This window comes from Buteo buteo, chromosome 13 (genome assembly GCF_964188355.1).
Source record: "Buteo buteo chromosome 13, bButBut1.hap1.1, whole genome shotgun sequence".
NCBI classification, from domain to species: Eukaryota; Metazoa; Chordata; class Aves; order Accipitriformes; family Accipitridae; genus Buteo; species Buteo buteo.
Window position 1 is genome coordinate 13,904,629 of NC_134183.1, and position 12,394 is coordinate 13,917,022.

A 12,394-nucleotide genomic window follows, 5' to 3' on the forward strand; every position below is an offset into this window, starting at 1 on the left:
AGAGGTGGCAACTGGCTTTTCATTTCCACCATTCATTTTATGAACAATGTATTGTTGCCTGCACTACTGCAGACCTTCATCCCTTTTCTCTACAGTGTAATTCCTGTATTAAAACAATGGCAAAATCTTATGGGTTTTGATTGTTTTGTGGTTTTGAAACATGAAGCTAGACTGTAGTCTGTAAAAATCCAGCTGCCCACAGGGTCATTTGAAGTAGATCCAATTGGACAATGCATTTCAACAAGTGGAAAGGAACGTTAGCCATGTGGTTTCTTTCTTGCAGCCTGGAGCTGATAGATAAATCTCTTGTACATGCCACTGAGTCGGCCATCATAGATTGGAGCTACCAGATCCAGGGAGCACTGAAGAAAGAGTCTTCAGAGCCCCTCCTGCAAGGCAGCAACCCTAACCCGAAGGTGGAACTGGAGTTCTGGAAGAACAGGTACCCTGGGCAGCCTGGCCAGGGCATGGTGATTGCTGACGTTGGTTTTGGGTGGAGGAAAAGTGCTGGTAACAGAGCTGCTACTTCTATGAGTTGAGAAGAGCAGGCTGCCTCGGGTTCATATAAAGATTTGAGCTAAGGAAAATTGCTCCCGCACATAAAATAATCATGATCTGCAAAGTGTCTGGGAGGTAACTGGGCAGCTGGCTGTGTTTTAACTTAGCCCCAGCACAGGGGCTACACCTCAAGGGAATTTTTTTGGAAATGCTCTTTCTGTCACTGTTCACTAGGAACCAGCCACAGGAGTAAGAGCTGATGGACACCTTCTGTAGGGCCTTCTGGAAATGGTGCACCTCAGCTGCCTACTGCTGTTCATCTGCCGATGCCAGAGGGGGTTTAGATGCTCAGGAGCCAGGGAGTGGAATTTCCTCCTGCCCTTTGAAAACCTTTGTGCCGTGTTGGTTTGGGCTGACTCAGGGCAGAACCCTACCTGCTGGAGAGCTGTTGGTAATGCCTGCAGAAACACCTTATGGCTTCTTTCAGCAGTGTCCTGCCAGTGACGGAGCTGCTGTCATGCTGAACCCCAGCAGCGTCTCTCTGTCCTGTAGGGTTTGTCCGTGCCTCCTACAGGAGCTTCTTCCCATTTCCTTTCACTGTTGGGACTCAGTCCATGTGTAGCTGGAGGAAATCCTGAATCAGGCCCAGGGGAAATGGATGGTGTGGGCGGACAGCTGATGCTATCCCAATGTGGGCTTGTAATGTGTCTTGGTTGCTGTAGGTGTGATGACCTGCAATGCATTTACGATCAGCTGAGAACAAGGAAGGTGAGGAACATGATGGAGGTGCTGGAGAGAGTTGAGAGCAGCTATGTCCCGGCCTTCAAAGCTATGCTCATGGATGTTGAAGCAGGTGAGATGCTGGGGCAACTTCACCCTAGTGCTGACTTCTGGCCTTTGTTCATAGCCTGGTTTTACTGGTTTCAAGCCCAATGTGGCTGTAATGGCACTGGTCATATGGAGTTTGCTGTGACTGTGGGGACTGCCACCTTGTTTCTGGACCTCCTTCTGGTTCATGGAGTGAAACTGGGCTGCTTGTACTTGATCTGATGCTTTTGTTTCCAGGCTGGGACAAGCATGATCACTGATCTGTTGAGCCGGACCCTTCCCAAAGGTCAGGGTGAGTGGATTTGGGAATTCACTCTACTGTAATAAAGCATTTGCATTATCCAGCAGGACTCACCCCAGCTTTCACCAGCTCCTCTGGTATCAGTCTGGAGGAATGGGGGTTCAGAATAACAGGACAGATTTTGTAGTTAACTGAAACAACTTTGCTAGACCGCTATTTCCCAGGCTTTGGCTACTGCAACCCGAGCCTCCTTGCTAAAGGAACAGCAGTTTGCACTGTAGGATGGGGACCTTTGAGCATGACGATTTCAAGGCCTCTGATGAAAGCAGGCAGGTGTTGTCACCTTTGTCACACCACAGGAAAGAAGGGTCCCTGCAGTTGTGCAGAAATCCAGGCAGAGCTGGGCAGAGGCAGAGCTCTGCATCCTGCGTTGTAGCAGTGTGGTGGGGAGGTCTGTTACCTGTGGAGGGGCTGCAGCGTGGGAGTGAGAGTGATGCACAGGGAGCATGGCCTCCTGTCCCACAGTCTGTCCACATCCCCATCCAGTAACGTCCTCCCAGGGTTGCAAGGGCTGGCCAGCTCGCAGCTCTCCTGGCCACCTTGTCAGGGATTGTTGCAAGGATGCCAATGGGATGGGTGACCTGTAGGTGGTGGTGTGCAACAGCGGATCTGCCTTCTCCTCTCCCTGATTTTGCCAATCTGGCATAATGCAGTAAGACAACAGAGCTTTGAGCAGAAAAAATGACAAGTTTGCATTTCCCAGTTTAGGGAATTAAAGACCTTTTTTTTCATTCATAAGAGGACATATAAGAAAGGATTATTTTTTGCCTGTAGGTGAAGCAAAAGTCTACCTTAAGAAATGCAGCTCTCTTGAATCAAGCACCATCTTTTTTTCTGGTGAACTTTGCTTAGGGGAGTTCAGTCCAGCCAAAGGAAACACTGCAAATTCCCCTCCATAGTGAAAAACAGTGTAGTCCTGCTGCTCCTTCCCCTGTGGACCAATATAGCTGACCCTCCATGTCCATCTTCAACCCAGCTGCTCCCTGGCAAGACAAAACCATTCAGACTTTGCTAGCTATGTATATGCTGACAGATAATGCTGTTCTTCACCTCTTCACGTGGAAACATTTAATCTTTTAAGGAACTTTGTCACACTCTACACTGTGCAATTTATACAGGCTAGAGAAACATGCCTTATATAAAGAGCCAAGAGTTTGTTGACTAATTAATGCTTCAAAGGTCTAATCAAAATACAACAAATACTTGGTTTTAATCCAGTTACAGCAATACTAACCCTAACTGGATAATTTGGACTAAACCCTAACTGGATAATTTGGACTGTAATTGTTAATTTCTGTTACAGCACAGTTCAGATTTATATGCACCTGCTTTTAAGTCTCTGCCCCTTTCCCTGGTATTGTGCCCTCCCTGCTGATGTGGTGGTGTGGCTGTTGTCTGTCTTTGCTGGGAGGATAATGTTGATAGTGGGAGTTTCTTCTTCCTTGGTCTTGGGTGTTGGGGGTTATTTTTATAGGCATTCAACCACTTCCATCACTTCTCTTCTTGTTGGTCCACAGGTTTAATTGCACAACAATCACCTGGTTTTATTAATGGTTGTACTCTGGGATAATTCTTCAGAGTAAAACCACACAGCTGTACAAAGCTAAACTAAAGCTTTCAACTAGTCAGACATTAGTTAACTTGCTATTGACAGGTTTGCTGTTACAGCCAGATCAAGTGGGACCATGATCATCTGCCCACTGGGCAAGTGACTGCTGTAGCCAAACCTGAGCTAAAATGAGCTCAGGCCAAGACCTGTGATGCTATATAGCCTGTGATGCTATATAGCCTGCAGTGCTATGTGGCAAGGCCTGTAGCCTGCTCATAGCAGTGGCAGTACTGTATTTTCAGTGCTGCTGGGCATGTTCCCTGCAGCTCATTTAGCAGTTGTGGACTCAGCTTCTGCACAAAGCCCTGTCCCAGCTCCCTGTCCCTTGCCTTCATGTCAGCTTATTTCCTGCTTTGGTTACTGCCGTAGCTGAGCAATGTTCAAGGGTGAGCAATCTTTAGCACACAGGTAGGTGAGTGTGCTTTGTGCTTGTCAGGACTGTTTGTTTTCCCAGGCACCTTTCCATCTGGTGAGGTGAGACCAGCATCCAACTTGTAACCCAACGCACCACAGCTTGGTGGATCTTACCACGTCTCCCATCTCTTAACACAGCTTTGACCGAAGCTCAGGACATTCACCTGCACCTGACACCCCTCAAGCACCACTTAGAAGACATAGAGATGGTTGAGTTCAGTGAGGTGAAGCCTTTCCTGGTCCCTCTGCTCCATGTGGTGTGTTTGGTCTGGGTCACCTCCAAGCACTACAATGTGCCCGTGCGGATAGTAGTGCTGCTCCAGGAAATCTGCAACCTACTCATTCAGCAGGTGTGTGGTCGTGATGCCTGCGTTTGCCAAGGTGTTGTGGTTTAACCCCAGCCGGCAACTAAGCACCATGCAGCCACTCGCTAACCTCCCTCACAGTGGGATAAGGGAGAGAATCAGAAGGGTAAAACTGAGAAAACTCGTGGATTGAGATAAAGACAGTTTAATAGGTAAAGCAAAAGCCACACACACAAGCAGAGCAAAAGCAGGAATTCATTCACTACTTCCCATCGGCAGGCAGGTGTTCTGGCATCTCCAGGAAAGCAGGGCTCCATCACGCTTAATGGTTATGTGGGAAGACAAAACACTGTAACTCTGAATGTCCTCCATTCCTTCTTCCCCCAGCTTTATATACTGAGCATGATGTCATAAGGTCTGGAATGTCCCTTGGGTCAGTTGGGGTCAGCTGTCTCAGCTGTGTCGCCTCCCGACTTCTTGTGCACCCCCAGCCTCCTCACTGGTGGGGTGGGGTGAGAAGCAGAAAAGGCCTTGGCTCTGTGTAAGCACTGCTCAGCAGTAATGAAAACATCTTGGCATTATCATGGGTCTGTGTTTTCAGCACAGATCCAAAACACAGCCCCATACTAGCTACTATGAAGAAAATTAACTCTATCCCAGCCAAAACCAGCACACAAAGGAACTTTTTTTAATGAAAGTCCCCTCTCTCCTGCTTTCCCCGTCCTCCCCTGGCAAAGTGATTCTTAACTTGAGAAGTAGGTTCAAACATGTTCAGTGCAAGAAGTCACCGTTTTCTGTGATGGCAGAAGTAACCTCTCGGGTATGATTTTGCTCTTCCAGGCCCTGGTGTACCTGTCTCCAGAAGACCTTCTGAAAGGGGAGATGGAAGAGAGCCTGGGCAAGGTGCAAATGGTGCTTGGCATCCTGAATGCATTCAAAGGGGCATTTGAGGAGAGAAGGGAAAAACTGCACACATATTATGAACCAGGCCAAGAAGTCAGGGAGTGGGACTTCCACGCCATGATGGTGTTTGCGAGGCTGGACAGCTTCCTGAAGAGACTGGAGGTGGTGGAGGTGAGACTGTGGTCTTGAAAAATATTACAAGCCTTCAGGAGAGCTCTGTAGCCATGAACTCACTTGCTGGCATCTTCCCTTCCTGTAGCTTCACCTGATGCCAGGGGATGAGGCTGCTCTTTTTGCTGTTAGGTCTTCTGCTACAGCAAGGCTAGGACCTTTTTTTACCATGTCCTGCTTGGTGCACGTGTAAGATACGCAGTCGTGTCCTTCTGGTCAGGTTGGTAGGTGTGTCATTGTTCCCAAGAGTCCCTTTGGACTCCTCGCTTCTGTTGGGGCAGGGGAATGGGAATTACTGGGGCCTGTGGTTTGCACGGCTGTAAATAAAGCAATACACTCTCCTAGTCCTCCTGCTGCCATCAGAGACACCCCAGAGCTGGGTCCTGTCTGACTTGGAGAGGCCACATGCTCACCTTGTGGCTGGGCACCACATGGCTGTGCCACATGGGCCTGGGAAGGAGTGGGGACATGTTCCTCACCAGGTCATCCCTTCATGTCCCAGTGATCTGTCCAACTGGGGTACTGTGGCTCAAGGGTGTCCCTGTTTGCCAAGGCTTGTCACTGTGAGATGGTCATCTGAGGCAGGGACATCTGGTGTCACGAGTCCCATTGTCCCTCAGCTCCCAGCATGGCCGAGGGCTCCTCGAGCCGGAGGGGATGTTATTCTGCAGAGAGCAGGTCTGAATGTGTGGGGACGGCCCCGTGCATATGAGCGCTCTCCTTGTCGGGTGGCTGCGTCTGGAGACCACAGACATACAGACATTGTATATACCTCTTATCTCTCGCGTGGTTAACAGCACACATTCATCTGCTATCCACACACTTCTGAAATGAATCTCTGTTTATCATTGCCATGTTTCTGGTGTGTAGAATCAGATGTGCAGTGTACCAGCTGCTGGCAGTTGCCTATTCAAAGGAAGGTCTGCGTTGTTTTTCTCTTTCTCTTGTTTTCTCCAGTGGAACAGAAGGTTTTACTGGTTTAAACAGACTGTACAACTTTATGCATTCTTTAATTAACTATGTTGAAAACCTCTATGACTGATGTCTGTTTTAAAACTATTCATAATGATAGTTTCCAATAGGATTCGGTGTGCAGTTAACCAAATCATGCTGGCCAGTGTAGAGAGGAATATAAGTAAACTCAGGAGTAACTGCAGGTTGTGAGAACAGTATGAGTGACAGTAATTACGCACTATCACTCTGCAAAGGCTCTGGGCACTGATTGCTCATTGCTTGGGTACTATGGATGTAGGCTACAGAAAAAAGCCAGAGGTTTTGAGCTACACATGCTTTTTGGCTGGTGCCCGTGACCTCCTTCCCTGTCTGTCCCACCCTCCCTGCAGTCAGAGGCCTGTGGAGTGAGCTGTAAAATAATAATTAAAAGCATAGCGCACACCAGCCTGTTAATGAGGAAAGCTTCTGCCTCTCCCCATCCCACCCCCCCTCCCCCTTCTTTTCAAGCAACCTTGCAAGACAAAGCAAGGAGCAGCTGTTATTTCTATGTTATTTTTGCCTTACAAGGTATTTGTTGAAGTGAATGTGCTCTTACTAAATAGTGTGTCAGCATTTGTTTTTGAAATTCATAAAAGCTGCAATTGTGCTGATTGCACGGGTAGCCCATGAACACATGCAGAGAGAAGTGGCTCTTTCCCCTGGTTCATCTCACTGTTTTGCATTGCATGTCTGTTGTAAAGCCTGCCGCCTGGCTGGGGAGGCTCTCTGCTCGCACCCTCTTCCCTCAGAAATGTGGGAGGTTCTCAAAGCAGCGGTTGTTTAGCTGTCAGGGACCTGTGAGCAGTTGTTCTCTTGGCTGGAAGCTGTTCCTGATAAGCCTGACCATGGCAGGAACTGTAAGCGTGCAGCATCTCTCTATCTCTGCCTGGAGCATCATGGGGTGGCACCAAAGCCTGGTGATGCCTCAGCGCAGCATGGGACGCTCTGGGCCATGGGCTGTGTCCTGGGCTGTGACCCATTTGGCAGCCCCTGTCTGAGAGGCACTGGCACTGGCTAAGTGCCATCTGTTTGGGGGTGAAGCTCTGTACCTGCTTAGCTCTGCTTTCGAGGTTGTCCCCTGAGCTCAGTGAGAGCAGGACTGCTGCCAGCACATTCCTGTGCTTGAGATCAGCACATTTCTCCTGGTCCTCTGGGACAATGGACATTCAACCAGCCCTTGCTTAGCCCTACCAAAAGAGATGGATGGGGTGGTGTGGTGGCAGGGCTGCCCAGTGCTGCTGCCATAGCTGGTTGAGAGGGGCATTTTCCTGAAAGGTGGCACCATGGGGGCAGGCCATGCCAGGCTGCAGAGAATGGGAAGGGAAGGATCCATATTCCCATCTCAGCAGAGCAGGCTAGCTGGGCAGGGCCAGTAACATCCACTTGGATGCATGGAGGTTTGGCTGAGCAGGAGCTTTGGACAGTTCAGGTACCTGTGAACATCACAGGTCTCTTCTTGGTTAATACCTCTGAAATTGGGATTCTTAGCTATGCTGGATGACATATCAGGGTCTCGTATGTTGCTTTGGATCTGTCCTCTAAATACCCTTAAAAGCAATTTTACAGTTGGCATAGTATTTCTAGTGGCATCAGCAGGTCCCACTAGGGAGGGACGTGTTATGAGCAGCCACTGATGCCCAGGACAGGTAGGATCTGGCTCCCCTTTCCCATTTGTGCTACTCAGCTTGAGCACCAGCGGGGTGCTTGGGGAGGTACTTTGGCATAACAGTAAGCACAGCTCTGTGTTGTGACAGCTGTTGTCGTCTTCATTTGTCAACATCCTAACCTGTGCGTGCCTCCATTGAATTTGCAGGATCTCCTGGCAACTGCCCTGGACCTGATGAAGCTGGAGAAGATTGAGTTCAGCGGGATTAAAGGGAAGGCCCTGAGCCAGCAGGTGCTGGACATGTATGAAGAATTCCAAGAGGTGTACAAGGTGTTTGCAGAGCGAACCTATGACTGCCTTGAGCTGACCAACATGGTAGGTGGGACCAGCTTGTGGGAACGCCAGCAACATGTGCATGTTTCCAAAGCAGCAGCTTCCTCTGTGATGAAGCCTTGGCTCATGTGCAGTCCTGCTGACTTCTTCCCAGCTCCTTCCTCCTTTCATTATGATCTGATCTGTCACTGTAGGGAACAGGCTGCCGCTGGACTTTCCTGCAGAGATTTGGGAGTTCTTGCAGGTCTATATTTAGCATATCTTGCTAGTGCAGGACCTTAGACCAGTGCAGCTGGGAAACCTGGATTTCCATGCCTTTTACACAAACTTTCCGTGGACCTGGTGCTTGCTAGTGTATATGAGCTGTACCAACATCCACGTCTCTTTGCTTTCTTGCTTTTGGTGTCTAGCTCGCCTGATGAGGGCCAGCTCAGGTAATCTCTGGGGGTGTGTTTGCTCTTGTCTGGATGAATGCATGGCATCTGGTACTCTCAGAATTTAAGGACTCTATATTTTATTATCAGTAGTGCTTTAGTTAAAGGAATATTCCCGGCCTTCTGGGTCATGGCTCAATGGCCATCCGGATCACAGATGCTCACAGTAGCGTATGTCGTACAAGCAGGGCAGAGTAAACATGCCATGGGCCTCCTTATTGTCTATTCGGAAACTCCTGGTGTTGGCTTTGACACCGAGCAGCATAGCCTGGGTGAGCTGTGAAGGAGGGGTGGGAATGACATTTTTGAAGGGGTCTGTGTCCCATAGTTGTGTCTGATCTTAGAAGATCTTTGACTTCTGCTGCTGCTTGTCCTGTTTGCCCTGGGGTCAGTTTGCTGTGTCTGGTGAGTGGGACAGGGTTAGGCCTGTCCACACATCTAGAGGAGGGAGTGCTAAAACTGGAGTGACCGTAGGGAAGCTCCATGGTGAGGAGCTCCACTCTCACACTGCTCATGGGGCAGCCATTCATGGAAGACATCCAAGTGGAAGGTAATCCTGGGGCAAAGTCCTCCCTCCAGCAGGCTCCTGCCTTGCTCCCTTCAAAAGGGCCACACTGGGGTGAAGGGTGGCTGCGCTGGCAGTGGGACACTGTCTGGTGTGGTGATGGGTGGCTTGTGCTTTGTTTCCTGTAGTTCCCGGTGCATTTCTGCAGTGGGTGGCACGTCCCCAGTGCTGCCTGGGAGGATCTTGCTGGAAAGCTGCTTGCTCCATGTCACCCCTCCTTCAGGAGGGAGGGCACAGAAAGAGTGGTGATGGTGGCTGTGCAGGAGCTGACTTGTTTTCAGTGACCCCACGGCCTTTTGTGTGACTCTGAGTCATGCTTGTTCTTTCAGTGCTTGAATATTGCACCCTCTGTTAACTTTTTAGAACCTCTTTTAGCTAAAACATGGCATCTACTTCTACTGGAGCTCAGCAGTGATAATAGCAAAAGCTGTTGCCTTATGCTTTGTCCTTTCAGAAAAGAGACACATGGCCTAATTTTTAGTGCTTTTGTCCAAGCTAGGACAGAAGGACTGAAGTCTCCCAGTTTGTCAAGTTCAGTCTTTGATTTGGGTCCTTTTACCTGTAGGAAAACAAACCTAGATTTTGTTTATGAACTTCAAAGGATTTATTACAATTGGAGCAAGAAAAGCAGTGCCAGAAGACGATGGAAATTACAGAAGCTGTCGAGGTTGGAAAGGACCTCTGGAGATCACCTAGTCCACCTCCCCAGCTCAAAGGAGCTCAGCTAGAGCAAGACTGTGACCAGTCAGGTTAATTGTGTCCAAGGTTGGATATGTCCAAGGGTGGAGACTCCACAACCTCTCTGGGCAACCTGTGCCAGTGTTTTGAAACTGCCTTTATTGTTACTGCACTTACAGCCAGCTCATGATCAAAACCACAGGCTTGATTTGGCTTGAAAGTAGATTGGATTTGGAACTCAGCAGGTGCATCTGTGGGTTTTCTGGATGATGGTGTGGTCTTCAGGCCAAGCTGGGAGGGAGAGGGCATGGAAATAGTCCATCTTGCCCCTAGGCTGAAGTTAGTGCTCGTTGGACTGTGGAAAGCTCTCAGGACCAAAGGATCCATCTCAGAGGGCCATGATCTTAGCTGTGGGACAGTACAGAAATGTCCTCAGGCTCCATGGGGCTTTGCTATGCTACAGTGGCTGAAGGTTGGCCAGAGGAGTGGTTTAATTCATGGTGAATAAAAAGAGGACAGATCTCTGGATCAGGAGGCTGCAGGTACCTTCCTGGTGCAGTCTTGCAGCCTCACAGCTTGGTGCTTTGTCTTCCCACAGGAGTTTGAGCAAGACGCCTTTGATTTCCAGCAGAAAGTAGAAGACATCGACCGGCGGCTGGGCAGTGTTTTCATCCAGGCTTTCGATGATGCCTCGGACTTGGAGCACGCCTTCAAGGTTTGTTTGTCACATCCCATCTGTTTTGTAGAAGGGAAATCAGGGCGCCTATGATTTGCCTCAGTGTGAATCACACAGAGGAGGCTAGGCAGTGCTGTAGCTACAGGCACACAGGGCTGGTGTTTGCTGATGGGAATAGACAATGGGACAATGAGACTCGTAGCTTTTCAGCTGGTCTTGGTTAGCGATGCTCATGCTTGTGGGTTCCTTGCAAACTGTCAAGCCATGGAGCTGGCAGCAGTGAGTTTGCTGAAAGCTTTGGGAATATTTCTGCTCTTCCCATTAAGACATAAACAGAATAGACCTTTGTTCAGTTTTACAAGGAGTAGTCAAAGAAGTTATTCAAATCAGGCTTTCGGATGCCAGGAGTTTCACTTGTGTCTCTGTCTGTGAGCTGGAGGAAATTATGATTTTTCTAGGATTTTCTGGTTAGAACTGTGGTTAAAAGCCAGGTGACTATTGTTAATATCAATTTGTTAATATTGTTAATACATGGATGTATTTTAATTTTGGAAACTCAGGTTTTCTAGAAACAAGGCTGTTTTGTTTACCAATTAATCTGTCTTGCAGAGAAAGTAAATGGTGTTTTCTGAAAAATTTCAATATAAGTGTTTGTAGAAAAGACTGTAGAAAGTGATAGTATTTCTCTTTCTAAGGTTTTTGAAAAAATAGCAAGTTTTGAAGCATTTGAAGAGTAACAGTTGGAATATGGTTCACCCACAGAGAAAGTATGAGCATGTCTGTAACAAAGGGAGGGACTACTTGGAAAAGCAGGGTAAAGGAAAGAAATTTCCCTTTTCCAAAGTTCCTATCAGTGCAGACATCTGGGCTAGTGAGGAAGATGAAGCATCTGGGCTAGTGAAGAAGAGCCCAGTGGGGCTCTCTGCAGAAGTTGGGTTTGTGAATTTTTTCCCCTTTCTTTCCCTCCTTCTTCACCTCCACAGTTGCTGGACATGTTCGGGAGCCTTTTGGAACGACCACTAATTGCTGCAGATGCTGCTGACAAATACTCTGTCCTCATCAGCATGTTCAACAGTGCCTTGGACCATGCTAGGCTGATCTATTCCAGGCACATTCAGGCAGAGCTGGAGCTCGGTGGGTGGCATGTGCTGAGTAAAATTGATTTTACAGGAAATTGGATTTAGATTAATTTTGCGGGGAAAACAATTTGCCTTTTCTAAGGAAACCAAAACTTCCCAAATTGCAAATGTTTTCGGCCTCTATAGCTGCTGGTGGAAATGGAAATGCCTGGGAAAGCTCTGTTCTTAGTACTAAAGCCAATAATCTGTTGGGGGGGAAAATATTCTTTTTTAAACATGTATACGTGATATGTGATTGGTCACTTCAGACACATGCTAAGCTTTTCCCCCAGCAAGGCTATGATAAGGGGTTTCTCTCCACACTTGTGTGCTGCCTCAATGTGCCCTCCCCAGGTTCCCCCCCTGTGCACAAGAACATGCCACCGGTAGCTGGGGCGCTGAGCTGGGCTCAGGAGCTGTGAACACGAATCCAGGTGCCATTTGGTCACTTCAGACACATCCCACATCTGTGCCTGTCTGTTCTGGCTAAGTTGCTTTATGAAATGGAAATTCCTGGGAAAGCTCTGTTCTTAGTATTAAAGCTAATAATCTGTTGTGGGGGAAAATATTATTTTTTAAATGTGTATACGTGATACGTGATTGGGAATGAAGACACATGCTAAGCTTTTCCCCCAGCAAGGCTATGACAGGGGGTTTCTCTCCACACTTATGTGCTGCCTTGAACACCCCATGGGACTTGCAAACCCACTCATGTGCTCTGCAATATGAATTTATTGCGTTTCCCTTGTAATGCTGTAAATGCAAAGTATGCAAGTGGGACTTTGTAACCAAGAGTTTAACCAGCCTTTTCCAGGTTTATTATTTCTCACGAATGTTGGCACTGGATGAATGGGTAGACTCGTGTCAGATTATGAGGATCAGAGTGTGTCTTTTTGAAGAGCAACCTGTTTACTTGCCTCAGAAAGACTGTACTGGAACTAGGCAAGTCCATAAGAGGCAGC

General features: G+C 48.2%; 1 protein-coding gene across 1 annotated transcript in view; it reads left to right on the forward strand.

Moving 5' to 3' along the window:
- The window catches only part of DNAH9 (dynein axonemal heavy chain 9), a 209,010-nt gene that overhangs the window by 5,605 nt on the left and 191,011 nt on the right, over positions 1 to 12,394 (forward strand). The window contains exons 3-9 of the mRNA XM_075044848.1: positions 284 to 442; positions 1,221 to 1,351; positions 3,789 to 4,000; positions 4,796 to 5,029; positions 7,836 to 8,003; positions 10,237 to 10,353; positions 11,298 to 11,448. Coding sequence (XP_074900949.1) covers positions 284 to 442; positions 1,221 to 1,351; positions 3,789 to 4,000; positions 4,796 to 5,029; positions 7,836 to 8,003; positions 10,237 to 10,353; positions 11,298 to 11,448 — 1,172 coding nt within the window. The remainder of the gene's footprint in view (positions 1 to 283; positions 443 to 1,220; positions 1,352 to 3,788; positions 4,001 to 4,795; positions 5,030 to 7,835; positions 8,004 to 10,236; positions 10,354 to 11,297; positions 11,449 to 12,394) is intronic.